General features: G+C 41.3%; 1 protein-coding gene across 4 annotated transcripts in view; it reads left to right on the top strand.

Moving 5' to 3' along the window:
- Positions 1 to 10,744: 10,744 nt before the first annotated feature.
- Positions 10,745 to 21,816, top strand: part of LOC139367897 (cAMP and cAMP-inhibited cGMP 3',5'-cyclic phosphodiesterase 10A-like) — a 132,859-nt gene continuing 121,787 nt past the window's right edge. For all 4 annotated transcript variants that reach the window (XM_071106270.1, XM_071106268.1, XM_071106269.1 and 1 more), the window contains exon 1: positions 10,745 to 10,966. In XM_071106270.1, coding sequence (XP_070962371.1) covers positions 10,903 to 10,966 — 64 coding nt within the window. In that variant the 5' untranslated portion in view covers positions 10,745 to 10,902. The remainder of the gene's footprint in view (positions 10,967 to 21,816) is intronic.

Raw genomic sequence — 21,816 nt, 5'->3', positions numbered from 1 at the left:
CCCTCTTCACGACTGTGTTGTTGTGTTTGGACCATGAAAGGTCCTTAGCGATGTGGACACCGAGGAACTTGAAACTCTCGACCCGCTCCACTACAGCCCTGTTGGTGTGAATGCGGGTGTGCTCGGGCCAACCATTTCTTGTAGGCCATGATCAGCTCCTTTGTTTTGCTGACGTTGAGGTAGAGGTTGTTGTCCTGGCACCACACTGCCAGGTCTCTGACCTCCCTCCCTACTGTCGTGTCGTCGGCAAACTTAAGGATAAGGATGGTGTTGGAGTCGTGCGAGGCCATGGGTGAACAGGGAGTGCAGGAGGAGACGAAGCATGCAGGAGGAGACAAAGCATGCAGGAGGAGACGAAGCATGCAGGAGGAGACGAAGCATGCACCCCTGACGCCTCGATCACACCGACAGAGTTGTGGTTGGAAAATAGTACACAGAATAATCTGGATACGTATGTCACAAAAATTCACCGCTCACCTTCTGCTACCATTTCTGTCTGTTTCCATTGGAAATGAATGTACTTCTGATGTACCAAAACGCAAACAACGCTGTCGGTGGGATTGAGGTGAGGAGCCCCCATGTTGAGGGTTAAGGTTAGGTTTAGTGTTAGGGTTAAAATTAAGGTTAGGTTTAGTGTTAGGGTTAGGTTTAGTGTTAGGGTTAGAATTAAGGTTAGGTTTAGTGTTAGGGTTAGAATTAAGGTTAGGTTTAGTGTTAGGGTTAAAATTAAGGTTAGGTTTAGTGTTAGGGTTCAAATTAAGGTTAGGTTTAGTGTTAGGGTTAGGTTTAGTGTTAGGGTTAGAATTAAGGTTAGGTTTAGTGTTAGGGTTAAAATTAAGGTTAGGTTTAGTGTTAGGGTTAAAATTAAGGTTAGGTTTAGTGTTAGGGTTAGAATTAAGGTTAGGTTTAGTGTTAGGGTTAGAATTAAGGTTAGGTTTAGTGTTAGGGTTAGAATTAGGGTTACGTTTAGTGTTAGGGTTAGGTTTAGTGTTAGGGTTAGGTTTAGGGTATTTGGTATTGGTATTTTATTAGGATCCCCATATGCTGTTGCAGAAGCAGCAGATACTCTTCCTGGGGTTCAACATGAAACACAATACAGAACATCAATAGACCGGAACGGCTCAAGGACAGAACTAGAGTGAGGAGTTAGTGTTAGCTTTAGTTGTAGGGTTAGAGGTTTGTGGTTAAGGCTACGGGTTAGGTTTAGGGGTTATGGGAAATAGGATTTTGAATGGGAATCAACAAGGATAGTAAAATAAATGTGTGTGTGTGTGTGTGTGTGTGTGTGTGTGATCTAAGGCTGGTCTAACCTCTTGTGGAAGAGCAGAGCCGTCTTGACCTGTCCTCTTCTTTTCTCAGTGGGATTGACAGGACATTCACACACACAGTGAATTGTTGTGCATTTAAACAGGCTGTATTGACTGGTGTGACCCTGTAGTAATGTCTAATAATCATAGTTCATTTCATTGAACCAGTAACCCCTCTGAACTTACATTTTTGGTAAGTGTTGTAAATTAAATTAGATTCAAAAAATAATATATATATATATATATACATACATTAATTTAAATAAAATTGGATCGCTCAGACATGTGGAAGTAACTATTCAACCGATCTGGCGACAGTGGCTAAATAATGATCATGATTTGATATTTAAATCCACCTACCTAAGACTTTCATTGACATCCCATTTTAGATGATGTACCATTGTCATTGCATGTACATACGTATATGTTGTACATGACGATTCCAATGTCTGATATTTCTAACAAGCTCAGTGGTTGTTGAAAACAAGGACACCTCTCCACTACTAACACTAACATGCTCAGTGGTTGTTGAAAACAAGGACACCTCTCCCCTACTAACACTAACATGCTCAGTGGTTGTTGAAAACAAGGACACCTCTCCCCTACTAACACTAACAAGCTCAATGGTTGTTGAAAACAAGGACACCTCTCCACTACTAACACTAACAAGCTCAGTGGTTGTTGAAAACAAGGACACCTCTCCACTACTAACACTAACAAGCTCAGTGGTTGTTGAAAACAAGGACACCTCTCCCCTACTAACACTAACAAGCTCAGTGGTTGTTGAAAACAAGGACACCTCTCCACTACTAACACTAACAAGCTCAGTGGTTGTTAAAATAGTTTCAAGGAGCAGAACAAACTAAAGCAGTGATTTCTCTGGCAGTGAGGATAATGTGCAGCATTAGGAGGGAGGGAGGGAGCGAGGGAGGGAGCAAGGGAGAGAGAGAAGGAGGGGGGAGGGAGGAAGAGAAGGAGAGAGGGAGGGAGGGAGGGAGGGAGAGAAGGAGGGAGGGAGGGAGGGAGGGAAGGAAGGAAGGGGGACGGGGGACAGGGGTAGAGAGAGACACTAGGGTAGTGGGTTCGATTCTCAGGACCACCCGTACGTAAAATGTATGACTGTAAGTCGCTTTGGATAAAAGAGTCCGCTAATCGGCATGGGGAGAAAGAGAAGGAGGGAGGGAGGGAGGGAGAGAGAGAGGATGATGATGTTTAGCATAGCTCCTTCCTGGGGATCCAGTGTTTTCATGAGGCCTGTCTCTGACGTCAATGCTCAGGCCGTTCTGTTCATCATCACAGCAGCCTCTTCAATGGGAGGGGAGAGTTGTGTGTGAGGGGAGGAGTGTGTGTGTGTGGAGAGTTGTGTGTGCACGTGATTGTACATATCTGAATTTGTGATATCAGAATAAGTCATGCATGGGGATTTAGTGGCATGATGTGCTGGGGTGGGGGGGGTACTGCTACTGTTACTGTACTGTATATAATGTTACAGTCCAGTATAGTGTTACTGTAAACAGTGTTACTGTATATAATGTTAACAGTCTAGTACAGTGTTACTGTATATAATGTTAACAGTCCAGTACAGTGTTACTGTAAACAGTGTTACTGTATATAATGTTAACAGTCCAGTATGGTAAGGAGTTTTACTGTATATACTGATAACTGACCAGTATGGTAAACACAGACCATAATGGGGACAGAACCATTTAGCCAGGATGCAGTGGGTTGGTTGGTAGGAGAATGACACAAAACCTTTCATTTGTTGTCCTATAGTCAACCCTTTTCCTGTATTTTCCTATTCTCTCTCCTCTGCAATCCAAAAGAAAACTCATACAGCTATATTACAAAGTAAAAATAAATACAAAAATAACACATCACATCTACGAACAGGAGGATCCTTACAGACTTTATAAATTGTTCAAAAGCCCAATGCTTCCTGTAATTTAAGGAACAAAAAGTGTTGTTCATAGATGTCAGCTGTTGATCTGATAAAGGACTCAAAATAAAATAACAGCACTGCTTCGAGTGTGACCCTCGTAAGAATCCTTACAAACCAGTATGAACAACTATAATAATAATAATAATAATAACTATTTTACATCTCAATTTTATGTCATACAAAATGAACTCAATGAACATACGAAATATTGTGCACCTATAATATGCTCTATGTACAGTTTATGGCAGTTAAAAAGCATTAAAAAATACAACAGCAGAAGCATACTGCATTGCCTACCCTCTGACCATGGCCTGTCAGTAGTCTTCCTCTCCTCTCCTCTCCTCTCCTCTCCTCTCCTCTCCTCTCCTCTCCTACTCTGACCACGCCCTGCCGGTAGTCTTCCTCTCCTCTCCTCTCCTACTCTGACCAAGGCTTGCCAGTGTTCTTACCCCCCCCCCCCCCTCTCTCCTCACTTCTCCTCTCCTCTGTGTTATTACAGCATAACCTCTTCCTACTCCTGTTGGTTTAAAGGATTAGAGTAGCGGGGTGGTTTCCAACGGTTACGGCAACCAACGGTATGCTCTTCGTGCAGCCAGGAACTACTGGTTCATCAGAGGCCAGGGATAAAGACAGGGATAGAGAGAGGGAAAGGGAAAGATAGAGAGACCGAGTTATTATATTTCAGGGAGAGAGAGAGAGAGAGAGGCTGTTGGCTCCATCTTCATCTTCTTCTTCTCTCTGATTGATCTATCACACCCCTCGTCTCTCAAGGATACACAGATGTGGTTTCCTCTACATCCCCATATCACGACCATGTGTGTACTGTAGTTTACAGTAACCCTTGTACTATATGGTCTATGTCAGTGTTATTATTGTTTTGATGTGTTTGAGATGACAGAGAAGACCCCATAGTTTTCCTCCTCACTTTGAAGTTGTGGAGGAAGGGAATGAGGGATGCATGGAGGGAGTGAGCGTTAAGTACACGGGAGAGGAGAGGGCGTCCACATTCCATCTACAGATGTAGAGAGACAGAGAGAGTTTATATATATTCAGAGAGACAGAGAGAGAGAGAGACAGAGAGAGAGAGACAGAGAGAAAGAGAGAGAGACATAGAGAGACAGAGAGAGAGAGACAGAGAGAGACAGAGAGCAACAGAGACAGAGAGACAGACAGAGACAGAGAGAGAGACAAAGAGCAACAGAGACAGAGAGACAGAGAGAGACAGAGCGCAACAGAGAGAGACAGAGAGAGAGACAGAGAGAGACAGAGTATACAAGGTGTCCTCTGAGTTCACACAGAAATTCCCTGGGAATAGATTATGTCTGACGCCGTGTCATGATAGGCTGTCCTGTCACCAGAGTAATGTTCACACCTGCAGGGGGTCTCTTTAGCAGACTCCCCTGTTGAGCACCAAGCATCTATGACACACATCACACATCATCTAGACATCTCCCATAGGCGTTATTCTGGCTCTGATCTGTTCTGTCAGTAATGAGCTGTGCTGTAAACAGGTTATTGTACATTTTCCAGTAAATTAATGGCAAGTTGTTACCAGAAGTTGCTGTGAATTTGTAATTTCTTAACTGGAAACAACTTGCCCGTAAGTTATTGTAAAAGTAACAATAGTGACTGGCCTCTCTCTCCAGTACAGTAGGTAGACTGTGAATGGCCTCACACTCCAGTACAGTAGCTAGACTGTGAATGGCCTCACACTCCAGTACAGTAGGTGGCGGAGTATGCACCTAAAAGTTGGATGCAATCTGCTAACCCCAATCTCAAAGAAGAAGAAGAAGCTAGTCCCCTGTCAGTGATGCAGCCTTGGTACAGGCATGTGATACCAAAGAACAATACAATATTTAATTTATTGCTAGTCACCGTTCTAATTGTAATGCTTTCCTACCAGACCATCAGGTTAGTGAGTGTAATGGATTAGCTACAGTAAATTACTGTGAATTTTACAATAACCCACTTGTAAGTAGTTGACAGTAAACATCAACTTTCTGTGAACCAGCTGCCATTAAGATACTGGAAAATGCACAGTAACCTCTAGTGATGTTATGTTTGATACCGGAGCTCCAAGGCATGTGTCGAAATGGCTAAGTTCTTCAAAGCAGTGTGCCGATGCCTGTATCACTTTATCAGAAGCATGTTATCAGAAGCATGTGATCAATGACTTCTGGATCTTTGTTTCGTCGAAACAAACACCTGATTGTTTTTGTTTTTTTAGAAGAAAAAGACTACGCTGCGCACACACTACAGGGTGTGTGATGTCATCTATCGTAGTTTGGCTGCTCTAAAACCTCAACGCTTCAGAAAGCTTAGTTTCCCCATCACTAGTAGCTGCGCTTGATTGTCAGACATTTGTATAAATAAAATGACATAACTGTCAATGCCAAAAAGAGGTGTTCAACTGTCATCAACATGATAAAACCACTTAAACTGGTACAACACTTCCACTGATGGTTGGCACAAATACAACACATTTTTAGACCATGCCCCCAAATATGATAATGAGCCCCCACCAGCACATTGCCCCCACCTACATTTCAAAGTCCAGTAATGATTTTTACCTAATGCTGCATTCGTAACCAAGTGGGAAGTTAGAATTTACCACATAAGATTGGGAAAAATCCACTTGAACGGCCCTAAAACTGGTAATTACTAGCGAGAAACGCGTCTATCATCTTTGACTTTTCCAACATGCCGACCTCTGACATCACCTACTAAGGAAATTACCTTGGTAACAGAATTTGACAGTTAAATGTAACAACAAAACATTATTTATAAAAAGCAATCTATTAATATGGTTTTTGAATTCTATAAAATGTTTGCTTTTAGTTTATGGTTGATGCAGCTTGTTGGCCATTAGCCATTTGGCGTTTCCTACCGATTTCAAAGCACGTGAATGCATCCAACGGGTATTTATGACTTCACAACTGGTAAATTTCCACCTCCCATATGGTTACGAACAGAGCTTTATGGCTGTGGGTACACAGACCCACAAGCCATTGCGACCCATCATGACGAGTTCCGTTTTTTTGTGACCCCAATACCCATCAAGTTGCCCATACCAATACTAGATTATACTCACATGCACCCAGGTACTGGCCAGTACCATGTGAGTACCTATGTGGGCCTCTGAAGATACCTTATGAGTACTTTTGACTCTATTGTGGAAATTGCCATTGGCTGCATTAGGAGAGATCCCATGTAGCCTTGTTTACATGTTGGAACACTGGGATGTGTGATATGTGATCTACACCTCAATTAGGCTGATAGAAATCCTCATTATTTTCTGTATTTATATTCAATTTGAGTATCATTATTTCAATATAACCTAGACGTTCTCATTCTGAACGTCTACCGTGAGTAGGACTGGTGTAGCATCGTGACAGTAACTACACGGGCAGGCCACTCCCTGATTTGCCGCCCAGTTACACCTCCGTCACCACCAAAACAACCAGCTGTGTGTCGGCTATAGAGTGTTTACGCTTGGATCTGATTCTGATTGAATCTAAGCCTTAAAGTCTAGTGTCCCTGAGCACTGTTACTTTTTAGTCGGTGTCAGATAATCACACATGTATTGACATCGATTCCGGGCAACTTTTAGCAAAGTACAGAAATGTAATCTTGCCAATAAGTTTGTGGCCATAAGCACATCTAAATTACACTATAGGTTTGCCAAGTTCATTTGTACGAGGGGTCAAAAAATACCCAAGTGCATTGCGATTGACAGTAAATATATAGCAAAACACTAATATATACACTACTATAGAAATGTACTGTAAAGTGACTGCAAAATGTACTACTAAATGAATAGCAATGACTAACAGTGTAGTTTTATGTTTTCACATGTTGAGCAACATGATTTCGTTAAAATGTGAAATCACGTGAAAATGTGTTTTGGGAACACTTCACGTGACAGTTCACATGTGAAAACGTGTATACAGTGCCTTGTGAAAGTATTCGGCCCCCTTGAACTTTGCGACCTTTTGCCACATTTCAGGCTTCAAACGTAAAGATATAAAACTGTATTTTTTTGTGAAGAATCAACAACAAGTGGGACACAATCATGAAGTGGAATGACATTTATTGCATATTTCAAACTTTTTTAACAAATCAAAAACTGAAAAATTGGGCGTGCAAAATTATTCAGCCCCCTTAAGTTAATACTTTGTAGCGCCACCTTTTGCTGCGAATACAGCTGTAAGTCGCTTGGGGTATGTCTCTATCAGTTTTGCACATCGAGAGACTGACATTTTTTCCCATTCCTCCTTGCAAAACAGCTCGAGCTCAGTGAGGTTGGATGGAGAGCATTTGTGAACAGCAGTTTTCAGTTCTTTCCACAGATTCTCGATTGGATTCAGGTCTGGACTTTGACTTGGCCATTCTAACACCTGGATATGTTTATTTTTGAACCATTCCATTGTAGATTTTGCTTTATGTTTTGGATCATTGTCTTGTTGGAAGACAAATCTCCGTCCCAGTCTCAGGTCTTTTGCAGACTCCATCAGGTTTTCTTCCAGAATGGTCCTGTATTTGGCTCCATCCATCTTCCCATCAATTTTAACCATCTTCCCTGTCCCTGCTGAAGAAAAGCAGGCCCAAACCATGATGCTGCCACCACCATGTTTGACAGTGGGGATGGTGTGTTCAGGGTTATGAGCTGTGTTGCTTTTACGCCAAACATAACGTTTTGCATTGTTGCCAAAAAGTTCAATTTTGGTTTCATCTGACCAGAGCACCTTCTTCCACATGTTTGGTGTGTCTCCCAGGTGGCTTGTGGCAAACTTTAAACGACACTTTTTATGGATATCTTTAAGAAATGGCTTTCTTCTTGCCACTCTTCCATTAAGGGCAGATTTGTGCAATATACGACTGATTGTTGTCCTATGGACAGAGTCTCCCACCTCAGCTGTAGATCTCTGCAGTTCATTCATCCTCTTGGCTGCATCTCTGATCAGTCTTCTCCTTGTATGAGCTGAAAGTTTAGAGGGACGGCCAGGTCTTGGTAGATTTGCAGTGGTCTGATACTCCTTCCATTTCAATATTATCGCTTGCACAGTGGTCCTTGGGATGTTTAAAGCTTGGGAAATATTTTTGTATCCAAATCCGGCTTTAAACTTCTTCACAACAGTATCTCGGACCTGCCTGGTGTGTTCCTTGTTCTTCATGATGCTCTCTGCGCTTTTAACGGACCTCTGAGACTATCACAGTGCAGGTGCATTTATACGGAGACTTGATTACACACAGGTGGATTGTATTTATCATCATTAGTCATTTAGGTCAACATTGGATCATTCAGAGATCCTCACTGAACTTCTGGAGAGAGTTTGCTGCACTGAAAGTAAAGGGGCTGAATAATTTTGCACGCCCAATTTTTCAGTTTTTGATTTGTTAAAAAAGTTTGAAATATCCAATAAATGTCGTTCCACTTCATGATTGTGTCCCACTTGTTGTTGATTCTTCACAAAAAAATAACGTTTTATATCTTTATGTTTGAAGCCTGAAATGTGGCAAAAGGTCGCAAAGTTCAAGGGGGCCGAATACTTTCGCAAGGCACTGTATATATATATATTTTTAAACGTCACATTTGATCACGTTTTCAAACGTGAAATTCCATTCCATCTCATATTGATCAAGTGAACAGCAAACCTGGTTTTTAAAAACAGATAGAGCAACACCTCACGGCACAACGCCTCTCCCCTGTTTGACCTAGATAGTATGTGTTGATATGTAGGCTGTGTGTGCCTTTGGTAATTCTTAAAACATTGATGTAGTTCTGTCCTCGAGCTGATCTAGTTTATTAATGTTCTGTATTGTGTTTCATGTGGACCCCAGGAAGAGTAGCTGCTGCTTTTGCAACAGCTAATGGGGATCCTAATAAAATACCAAATGTTGTTATCACTGTTCAGCTAAAAAAATATGACCCCACCGGGGTTTTGAACTCAGAACCTCTCGAGGTACGCTGATCTTTCTGCTGCGCCACAAGGTCTGTAGTGTACCCCAAAACATTCATTACCTACAGTACATATCTGCACTTAGCAAAAGAGTTGCCATCTGCACAACTATTTTAGTTACCAGTTAATCTGACTATTGTCTCATAATTTATTTAACTTACTTATTTCAGCAATTTTAGGGTTTTCTGTATAGTTGTCAGAATGTTGGTGGGGTATATTGTTGTGTTTTTAAAAGGTGCACTGTGCAGAAATCGCTCCGCCATTTTCTTATTGCTAAAATTATAATAGTTTGCCTAATTTAAGTTTATGTGTGACAAAACAAGCAAGCATAGTGTAGAGAATCATTGTACCATCTAAACCGCTGTGAAATATATTTTCCATCACCATTTTCTTTTTTTCTTCTTCCAGCTGTTTGAAGCTGGTGTACAAAACCGAAACTAAAAGATGCAAAAAAAGAAACTTGGGAAGCATAGAAATAGAGCACACAGAACAGATCTACACTTGTCTTAGACCTGCTTTCAATTAGAATGACAGATCTATAATTTCTATGTGAATTTGGTTGCAGGTTGCCCAAAAACTCACATATTGCAGCTTTAATGGTACTCCTGGATCATTATAATAATATAATTGTTTTTTCTTGAGTGTATTTTTTTTTAACAAAGCTGAGATTTATGTTGATGTCCAAAGTGTAGGAATATAGGTGAAATCAGTTACTGACAACAGACATTGCGGTGTAGCAGGAAGATTGGAATGCTGTGAAGCAACAGGTTATTAGTTCAAATCCCAGGTAATGAATGACATGTGTAAGTATGGTATATACAATGTATGTCAAAGTGTGGGAAAAATATGTAAATTGAAAACACGGTATGTTTAAATCATAGTGTGTTTATCATAAAGACTAATTTTTGTTTGCAGGGCATCGCCTGTGAAATCTCGTGAACATTTAAAATGGGTTTACTTTCAGAATTGACTGGAACTTTAATAGAATTGACCTCAACGTTGGTTAGCATACATGTGACGCAACCACACCTGGGATTTGACCTGACACCCTCTTAGATGACAGCAACCTGATTGCACATATGTGCAAAACATGTGGAAATGTCACATGTGAAATCATGTGGTTTTTCCACAAGGGTGGGGAGACAGGAGTAGTCAGCGTTCATCTCCAGCGCAGCCAATACTCTACACTTTTCCGTTTTTTTTCCCCCTCTACTAGGCTACGGTATAGTTACTGCATTTTGCCTTTGTAGGGCAGAGTACAGTCCTATTTGTCCCTCCTACCAGTCCGTGCCTCCCTCCGTTCCGTCTCCGTCTCCCTCCTCTCTTTCTGTTCCTCATGCACATTCACGGTATAACTGCTGCCACGGCGAGGAGAGGAGGCGGTTCGACCGAGGTTTAGCTACACCTCGTAAGGCAAGGGAGTGGGCAGACCCTGTACCGCCGCTGCTCTCGCCTCTACGGTGTACCGTAGGCTACCGTGCTCATCACGGATCACGCACTGCTCACGACCTCTGCCCCCCCCCCCCCCCCCACCCCGGTTGGCTAGTGGTATTGTAGGACCTATAATCTCCAGGCAATCTGGATCAACCTTTCCAGTTCCGGTATTGAACAGCGGCAGTTTGAGCAGAGAAGCACAGCCCCCTGGTTTCTCTCCGTAGCGTGTCCCTCCTTGCGCTCTGCTCTCTCACAGGCAGACATGGATGATGGTCCGTCTTCGACAAGCTGTTTTCGAAGGATAACGGACTGTTTTCTGGGCCCAAGTAAGTACTTTTTCTTTGCAACAGTCAAACTGTTGAAAACCATCTTTATCAATGGGATCATGTCCATCAATTCAGAATATAAATGTGTTGGTATTCCCCACATTTTACGCATGTCTTATTATGCACGATTTGAACGCGGGATTTTGTGGCTCTAGTTTTTGGACTTTGCCGTGATCACAATTAGGCTACACATTAATGCTCGATTATTAACATATATATTTTTTACATGTATTGAACCTTTATTTTCACAGGGAGACATGTTGAGAAACGTATGTCTCTTTTACAGATTAACCCTGCAATTACAAATTATATACACATCAATACACTACGAGAAGCAAAACAGAGATATACAAAAGGCAAACAGTAAATAGCCTACACAATTAATACACATTTCTTATTATGATCACTTCCAATTATAAATCAAATCAAATCAAATCAAATTTATTTATATAGCCCTTCGTACATCAGCTGATATCTCAAAGTGCTGTACAGAAACCCAGCCTAAAACCCCAAACAGCAAGCAATGCAGGTGTAGAAGCACGGTGGCTAGGAAAAACTCCCTAGAAAGGCCAAAACCTAGGAAGAAACGTAGAGAGGAACCAGGCTATGTGGGGTGGCCAGTCCTCTTCTGGCTGTGCCGGGTGGAGATTATAACAAAACATGGTCAAGATGTTCAAATGTTCATAAATGACCAGCATGGTCGAATAATAATAAGGCAGAACAGTTGAAACTGGAGCAGCAGCACAGTCAGGTGGACTGGGGACAGCAAGGAGTCATCATGTCAGGTATTCCTGGGGCATGGTCCTAGGGCTCAGGTCCCCCGAGAGAGAGAAAGAAAGAGAGAATTAGAGAGAGCATATGTGGGATGGCCAGTCCTCTTCTGGCTGTGCCGGGTGGAGATTATAACAGAACATGGCCAAGATGTTCAAATGTTCATAAATGACCAGCATGGTTGAATAATATTAAGGCAGAACAGTTGAAACTGGAGCAGCAGCACAGCCAGGTGGACTGGGGACAGCAAGGAGTCATCATGTCAGGTAGTCCTGGGGCATGGTCCTAGGGCTCAGGTCCTCCGAGAGAGAGAAAGAGAGAAGGAGAGAATTAGAGAACGCACACCTAGATTCACACAGGACACCGAATAGGACAGGAGAAGTACTCCAGATATAACAAACTGACCCTAGCCCCCCGACACATAAACTACTACTGCAGCATAAATACTGGAGGCTGAGACAGGAGGGGTCAGGAGACACTGCTGTGGCCCACTCCGAGGACACTCCCGGACAGGGCCAAACAGGAAGGATATAACCCCACCCACTTTGCCAAAGCACAGCCCCCACGCCACTAGAGGGATATCTTCAACCACCAATTTACCATCCTGAGACAAGGCTGAGTATAGCCCACAAAGATCTCCGCCACGGCACAACCCAAGGGGGGGGGGGGGCGCCAACCCAGACAGGATGACCACATCAGTGACTCAACCCACTCAGGTGACGCACCCCCTCCAGGGACGGCATGAGAGAGCCCCAGTAAGCCAGTGACTCATCCCCTGTAATAGGGTTAGAGGCAGAGAATCCCAGTGGAAAGAGGGGAACCGGCCAGGCAGAGACAGCAAGGGCGGTTCGTTGCTCCAGAGCCTTTCCGTTCACCCTCCCACTCCTGGGCCAGACTACACTGGCTACACTTATAGACTACACTTATAACAACTTGAAAATAGCCTATCCAACTTTCGGAATGGCAACAGATTGATAGCTGATCAGTGATAACATCCGAAACATGGGTGTTATCAGGGAACAGTAGAATACCCCATAACATGTAGTTTTAGCCTAGTAGAACGACGAGGAGTAGACACAGTCCTATACTTTACGAAGAGAGTACCGGAATGAAATCCCTGGTCTATTGTTGTGGTAAAATTGGTGTACGGAGCTGGTGGGTGCGAAAGAAGCAGCATCACTGTTGACCCGTTTCTCCAGAACCTAAAGTCCAGGCTCTGTCTATGCATTGCGCGTTCATTCCTTGCAAGACTGCGCGGCTATGGCTCAGTAGATAGGCCCCCATTGTTATGTTGAACTCACATACAAAGTTAAACGTAAAAGCGAAATAACGTATATACATACATACGCCTGTCTGTAGAGTAGGCCTATCAAGATTTCCCTTGACTAGCCCTTACACGGCAGCCACCTATTTAGGCGCGTTTTTCTCTGACGCACATCGCACCTACAGTAGGACTACAGTTACACTTGATTGTTCTTAAACTGCTTGTTTGGACCTTGGATGCTGCTTGTACAAGCAGTCTTCCTAACCGTGCTATATTGGCCATCCCATGCACACACTATGCCTGCTAACAGTTCAATCAGAAAATGATCACCGTGCCTCCATCATAATATCATGTTCATGTTGCTGTCCCGAATCATCGCTTGTATTTATTTAAACTCGCATATTATTTCACGTTGCTTCCAGCCTAGCATTTAGTTCGGTACAGCGGGGGTTAATATAAGGTTTGTCTGTCTGTCCAACCTCGGAAACAATGTTTTACTTTAGAAGTGGATCTCTGTACAATACATAGAGAGTGAACGGTGCCCAGACGAGAAGATACATTTTCTGAGCCAAGGTGAAATCACGCATCAACTGATCAAGGTCATTATTATGGACATATCCAAGTAAATGCCAAAATGTAAAAAATAAAATAACAAATAAAAATCTCAAACAAAATAAAATGCAGCTAGTGTCCCGTCGTTACAGGTTCAATGTTTGACATGACTGAGTTAGTTGAAGTTAGCTACCTAGCTAGGAGGTGACTATAACCTTATCCAGCCTGCACAGCAGCCATTTCGCGTAGAACGTACGACCAACCCTTTTGCATAGCAACTATGCAAAAATAACTCCTCTACTATATTGCGTCTGGCTGAAAAGGCCATTTTAAAGCGACTTTTTAACTACTTTGAAGATATGAAACAAAGAGTCATTGTCAAAAATTGCAATTTTATGCTTCAAAATCAACTTTATAAGAGGTTTTAAAAATATGAGTTATATTAGACTTTAAATCCGATGATGTGCTGTTATGTATTGTTGGCAGAATAGATGGATGCAGTTTAATTAATAATTAATATAATTCATTAATACATTTCTTGGTAGTCCAACAACTATTACTATCCGGTAATAAATCCCAGCTCGCCTGGTACATTAATTGCTGTCTCCACCCATTCTTGATGCACCGTTTAATTTTCAATGACTTAATTAATATTATAAACAAAAACGGACGACTGTTTGTAAATTCAGAGCGTTTCGCATACTGGACGCTCTGGCGGAGGAGTAGGGTAGATCCGAGTGATCCGACCTCACAAAAGCAGTCAAGCGGCAGGGTAGTCTAGTGGTTAGAGCGTTGGTTGCAAGTTCAAACCAGAAGGTTGCAAGTTCAATCCCCCGAGCTGACAAGGTACAAATCTGTCGTTCTGCCCCTGAACAGGCAGTAAACTCACTGTTCCTAGGCCGTCATTGAAAATAAGAATTAGTTCTTAACTGACTTGCCTAGTTAAATAAAGGTTAAATAAAAAAGCACCCAAGCTAACTGTCTAAAAGCTAGCTAGCTACTTCCAGACGTAAAAGAGAGAACACATCACTGACCATTTCTCTCCCTAGCTGAGCTGGTTAAGCTGTTTTCATGTTACCCAGAGCGTTGGTGACTGTGCAATGGAACGCCATTTGGGTCTTTGCATGTCAAAAATATACAATTTAATGACGCTTTTTTTGCCGAGGTTTACTGACACCAGCCATATTCTACGGGGTGTTGTGCGTTCGTAAATTCATAAACTATTCTGCGGTCTGGCACACTCAGACGAGAGTGTTCTGAAATCATATTAGAGCCAGAGTGAAATTACAAACGCACCCTAAGAATGGGAATATCAATACAACCAAGGGCAGTGATCACAAGTCAATTATAACGTGGGTTAAGCGCACATATGTCAAACACAACTCCCGCGGGTCGAATAGGACACACAAGCGAATGTAAATGAGTCAACAGTTATGTTATCTACTTTATGAAATTACAGCCTGATGCGCTTGCATAGGTGAATTCAACTTCAATTGCGCTGCTTTCCTGTGTTCGGTTTACAGCACACAGTGGAGGGAAAGTGTACAGACACATGCCACAATCCTAGCTAGGCTACTCAAATGTTGAAGCCTGGCTTCAGTTGAACAGCTTGACAATGAATAACCAAACAACTAAATCTGTAACAAAACACCCAATGCAAAATATAAACGTGTAGGCCTATTACAGCAACATTTGAGCAGTAGCCTAGATTGGCTACTCAACTACAAGACATTTTGAGTGCAACACACAGCAAAGCTGCATTCAACCGCACCGGTGATCCATGCAGTGCAAAACAAACAAACGTTTAATTTTAAATGTTACAACAACCTATAGCTACGATTTTGTTACTTGGTAGTTATTACATTATTTTTGATTAGGGTTCGCAACATATTATGCACATCTGTAAGCATAGCAGCAAAGGCTGGATAAATACTATTTATCTCTTATTTTGTTTTAACATGTTAATATACAGCATTTTATGTATAAAAGTGGACATTATAAAGGACCCTATTTTTTTTCCTAATAAAACAATGGTCAGTTTGGGTCACAAGTTGCACGTTTTAAAAAACAACAACAAATAGGCTATATCTGGGCCGACGAATGAGTTTTTTTTTTCTCAACATATACGCTGATTCGAGTTTGACACCCCCGTGGCAAGTGTAACTATTTATGTAACTAGCTATTTATTTAGAAAGATAAAAACACAAAGTCTAACCTTCGCTAGCTGTATGGGAGGATGTCATGTCATCGGAGGAGTGGGTGAATGACTGACTTTTTCCCTCTCGTGTGTCATTTAGTTAGCTAGCAAGGCATGTGAATCGCTTTGCTAGCTAGTTATTCTGAACTTGAAACAACTGTTATCCACAGTTAGCATATCTCTTAGTTGTCAATCAAATGTATTTGGCAACGATCAAATGGGCGAGCTGTCAGGCAAGTTCCAATTCAGTTTTCAAACCGTGGGTTGGGACAAGCATGCAAGCAAGCTGCAGGAGAGCGACCCGGCTACTATTCTCCATTGTTTATCAGTGCAATTTTGACGATCAACTAGCTGAAAAGTTTGAGAGGGTATATCTAATGTTCTCTCGTTAGATTTGAGCTCATATCGCTTTGGCAATACTTAGTTGTTGGTCTTGTTGATGTGTATAACTGAAGGAGACAGAGCCTACCTTTTCAAGGGTATTTGATCAGTAGGACTGTGAAGTTCCCAAATGTGTAAGAGGACTCCCGTGTTGTTGACATATTTCCAGAAATCCATTCAGGTGTAATTTTGTGGCTTTTGGTGAAATGTGTTCTAATGATCTAAAGTCACGCTGTTGCTACTTCCTGTAAACACACAGTCCAGTTCAAAGTGAATGACGGCAGGCACATTTGGCAAATGTCTAATTTGCATATAGGTCTACTGTAGCTCTGATTGACTATAGCACACCGGTCTGCGTAGACTCCGGTCCTGGACAGGACAGATGTTTTCATTAGGCTTTATTTACTGCAGTGTCTATTCATTGTCCAAACGCACAGCTGCCCTCTCTATATTACTCTATACTGTCCACTCTATATTGCTCTATACTCTATACTCTATACTGCCCACTCTATATTGTTCTACACTCTATACACTATACTGCCCACTCTATATTGCTATATACTCTATACTCTATACTCTATACTGCCCACTCTATATTGCTCTATACTCTATACTCTATACTCTATACTGCCCACTCTATATTGTTCTACACTCTATACACTATACTGCCCACTCTATATTGTTATATACTCTATACCTCCCACTCTATATTGTTCTATACTCTATACTGCCCACTCTATATTGCTCTATACTCTATACTCTATACTGCACACTCTATATTGCTATATACTCTATACTGCCCACTCTATATTGCTATGTACTCTATACTGCCCACTCTATATTGTTCTATACTCTATACTGCCCACTCTATATTGCTCTATACTCTATACTCTATACTGCCCACTCTATATTGCTCTATACTCTATACTGCCCACTCTATATTGCTATATACTCTATACTGCCCACTCTATATTGCTCTATACTCTATACTTTATACTGCCCACTCTATATTGTTCTATACTCTATACTGTCCACTCTATATTGCTCTATACTCTATACTGCCCACTCTATATTGTTCTATACTCTATACTGCCCACTCTATATTGTTCTATACGCTATACTCTATACTGCCCACTCTATATTGCTCTATACTCTATACTGCCCACTCTATATTGTTCTATACTCTATACTCTATACTGACCACTCTATATTGTTCTATACTCTATACTCTATACTGCCCACTCTATATTGCTCTATACTCTATACTCTATACTGCCCACTCTATATTGTTCTATACTCTATACTGCCCACTCTATATTGCTCTATACTCTATACTCTATACTGCCCACTCTATATTGCTCTATACTCTATACTGTCCACTCTATATTGCTCTATACTCTATACTGCCCACTCTATATTGCTCTATACTCTATACTGTCCACTCTATATTGCTCTATACTCTATACTGCCCACTCTATATTGCTCTATACTCTATACTCTATACTGCCCACTCTATATTGCTCTATACTCTATACTCTATACTGCCCACTCTATATTGCTCTATACTCTATATTGCCCACTCTATATTGCTCTATACTCTATACTGTCCACTCTATATTGCTCTATACTCTATACTGCCCACTCTATATTGCTATATACTCTATACTCTATACTGCCCACTCTATATTGCTCTATACTCTATACTCTATACTGCCCACTCTATATTGCTATATACTCTATACTGCCCACTCTATATTGCTCTATACTCTATACTGCCCACTCTATATTGCTATATACTCTATACTGCCCACTCTATATTGCTCTATACTCTATACTGCCCACTCTATATTGCTCTACAATTTTCCAAAATACCTTACTATATGTAATTCCCAAATATTCTATGAATTTATGAAAACTTGAAAATGACCATATCTAAGTGCTCGCTTGTCAGAAAATGGAAAAAAAATAATATATATAATAATAATAATAATAATTTTTAAAAAGGTGCCATATTCTTCCTGGGGGTATATATTAACATATTTTAATAAGATTTAATGTGGCTTAAATGCTGTCAGTTCCACTTTAAAGTCGGATTAGTCTAGTAGTCTATTCAGTGGCATCATGTCAGTATTAGTCACTATAGTCTAGTAGTCTATTCAGTGGCATCATGTCAGTATTAGTCACTATAGTCTAGTAGTCTATTCAGTGGCATCATGTCAGTATTAGTCACTATAGTCTAGTAGTCTATTCAGTGGCATCATGTCAGTATTAGTCACCATAGTCTAGTAGTCTATTCAGTGGCATCATGTCAGTATTAAAGTCATCACAGTCTAGTAGTCTATTCAGTGGCATCATGTCAGTATTAGTCACCATAGTCTAGTAGTCTATTCAGTGGCATCATGTCAGTATTAGTCACTATAGTCTAGTAGTCTATTCAGTGGCATCATGTCAGTATTAGTCACCATAGTCTAGTAGTCTATTCAGTGGCATCATGTCAGTATTAAAGTCACCATAGTCTAGTAGTCTATTCAGTGGCATCATGTCAGTATTAGTCACCATAGTCTAGTAGTCTATTCAGTGGCATCATGTCAGTATTAAAGTCATCACAGTCTAGTAGTCTATTCAGTGGCATCATGTCAGTATTAGTCACTATAGTCTAGTAGTCTATTCAGTGGCATCATGTCAGTATTAAAGTCATCACAGTCTAGTAGTCTATTCAGTGGCATCATGTCAGTATTAGTCACTATAGTCTAGTAGTCTATTCAGTGGCATCATGTCAGTATTAAAGTCACCATAGTCTAGTAGTCTATTCAGTGGCATCATGTCAGTATTAGTCACCATAGTCTAGTAGTCTATTCAGTGGCATCATGTCAGTATTAGTCACCATAGTCTAGTAGTCTATTCAGTGGCATCATGTCAGTATTAAAGTCACCATAGTCTAGTAGTCTATTCAGTGGCATCATGTCAGTATTAAAGTCACCATAGTCTAGTAGTCTATTCAGTGGCATCATGTCAGTATTAGTCACTATAGTCTAGTAGTCTATTCAGTGGCATCATGTCAGTATTAAAGTCATCACAGTCTAGTAGTCTATTCAGTGGCATCATGTCAGTATTAAAGTCACCATAGTCTAGTAGTCTATTCAGTGGCATCATGTCAGTATTAAAGTCACCATAGTCTAGTAGTCGATTCAGTGGCATAATGCCATTATGTCATTGAAAAGCAGCAAAACATTTTGCCCTGCTGCTCTTTTCAAAATCAGTGACGTCTCTCTGACAATCAATTAATCATTTCTTAATTTAGGATAATCCTGACAGCACTTCCTGGGCCAAGGGAGAGCGCTCAGGGATAGATTAATTGTGTCTGAGGGGAACTGACGTTCACAAAATGTCACATGCACTTTAGTCTCTCTCTCTCTCACTGGGGAGAAAACATACTTTCCATGTGTTGTCTGTTTCCTGTGTAGTTAGGTTAGACAATGTAACTTTTTAAAACTCAAAATGAAGTGTATACACTATATATACAAAAGTATGTGGACACCCCTTCAAATTAGTGGATTCGGGCTATTTCAGCCACACCCGTTGTAGACATGCAATCTCGAGCACACAGCCATGCAATCTCCATAGACTAACATTGGCATTAGAATGGCTTTACTGAAGTTCTTGCTGTTTACCTTGAGTGCCATGCAGACAGGGACCTTGTTTGGATCCTTTTTCCTGTCAATTTGATTGGTGGATGCAAATAAAGTATTTAAAATGTGTGTGTGTGTCCTGAGGTCACGGAGGTCACTCCAGGTCAGCACTAATAGCATCTGACAGGCATTCTCAAACCAAAATGGCTGTGGAGGAGGAAGTGACTTAACTCAATGAAGAAGTCTTATGTTGTGGGCAGGAAGTTATCATGCTGGGCATTTCCTGGCTCCATTGAATGTCATTTAATCATGATAGAGTAGTGACAAAATGGGACCCTATTTCCTATATAGTGCACTACTTTTGACCATGGTCCATAGGGTATCCCATTGGGCTCTGGTCAAAAGCAATGCACTATAGAGGGAGTAGGGTGCCATTAGGACAGAGATGCGTTCTCCCTCATAGAGAAGCACTTCTTTCAGCATCTAATGGTACACTATGGATGTATTGCAGATTGGTTAATGATTGGTCTATGGATGTATTGCAGATTGGTTAATGATTGGTCTATGGATGTATTGCAGATTGGTCAATGATTGGTCTATGGATGTATTGCAGATTGGTTAATGATTGGTCTATGGATGTATTGCAGATTGGTCAATGATTGGTCTATGGATGTATTGCAGATTGGTTAATGATTGGTCTATGGATGTGCTGGGTAGACTATTTCCAGGCCCTACTCAATGTAATTTAATCAAAGGAGGAGGAAGAGGGCGGAGGAGGAGGAGGAGGAAGAGGGGGGAGGGGGGAGGAGGAGGAGGAGGAGGAAGAAGAGGAGGAGGGAGGAAGAGGAGGAAGAAGAAGAGGGGGAAGGAGGAGGAAGATGTGGAGGGGGGAACTGTAACCTACAGATATATCAGAACCCATCCCTAAACTATAACCTACAGGTATATCAGAACCCCTAAACTATAATCTACAGGTATATCAGAACCCAGCCCTAAACTATAACCTACAGGTATATCAGAACCCAGCCCTAAACTATAACCTACAGGTATATCAGAACCCAGCCCTAAACTATAACCTAGAGGTATATCAGAACCCAGCCCTAAACTATAACCTACAGGTATATCAGATCCCAGCCCCAAACTATAACCTACAGGTATATCAGAACCCAGCCCCAAACTATAACCTACAGGTATATCAGAACCCAACCCTAAACTATAACCTACAGGTATATCAGAACCCAGCCCTAAACTATATCCTACAGGTATATCAGAACCCAGCCCTAAACTATAACCTACAGGTATATCAGATCCCAGCCCCAAACTATAACCTACAGGTATATCAGAACCCAGCCCCAAACTATAACCTACAGGTATATCAGAACCCAGCCCTAAACTATAACCTACAGGTATATCAGAACCCAGCCCTAAACTATATCCTACAGGTATATCAGATCCCAGCCCTAAACTATAACCTACAGGTATATCAGATCCCAGCCCTAAACTATAACCTACAGGTATATCAGATCCCAGCCCCAAACTATAACCTACAGGTATATCAGAACCCAGCCCTAAACTATATCCTACAGGTATATCAGAACCCCTAAACTATAATCTACAGGTATATCAGAACCCTCAACTATAACCTACAGGTATATCAGAACCCCTAAACTATATCCTACAGGTATATCAGAACCCTCAACTATAATCTACAGGTATATCAGAACCCTCAACTATAACCTGCAGGTATATCAGAACCCCTAAACTATAATCTACAGGTATATCAGAACCCCTAAACTATAACCTACAGGTATATCAGAACCCAGCCCTAAACTATAACCTACAGGTATATCAGAACCCCTAAACTATAATCTACAGGTATACCAGAACCCAGCCCTAAACTATAACCTACAGGTATATCAGAACCCAGCCCTAAACTATAACCTACAGGTATATCAGAACCCAGCCCTAAACTATAATCTACAGGTATATCAGAACCCCTAAACTATAACCTACAGGTATATCAGATCCCAGCCCCAAACTATAACCTACAGGTATA

Source organism: Oncorhynchus clarkii, chromosome 16 (assembly GCF_045791955.1).
Source record: "Oncorhynchus clarkii lewisi isolate Uvic-CL-2024 chromosome 16, UVic_Ocla_1.0, whole genome shotgun sequence".
Lineage (NCBI taxonomy): Eukaryota > Metazoa > Chordata > Actinopteri > Salmoniformes > Salmonidae > Oncorhynchus > Oncorhynchus clarkii.
Note: the sequence above shows the minus strand (reverse complement) of the source record. Positions and strands in the feature narration are given on the sequence as shown.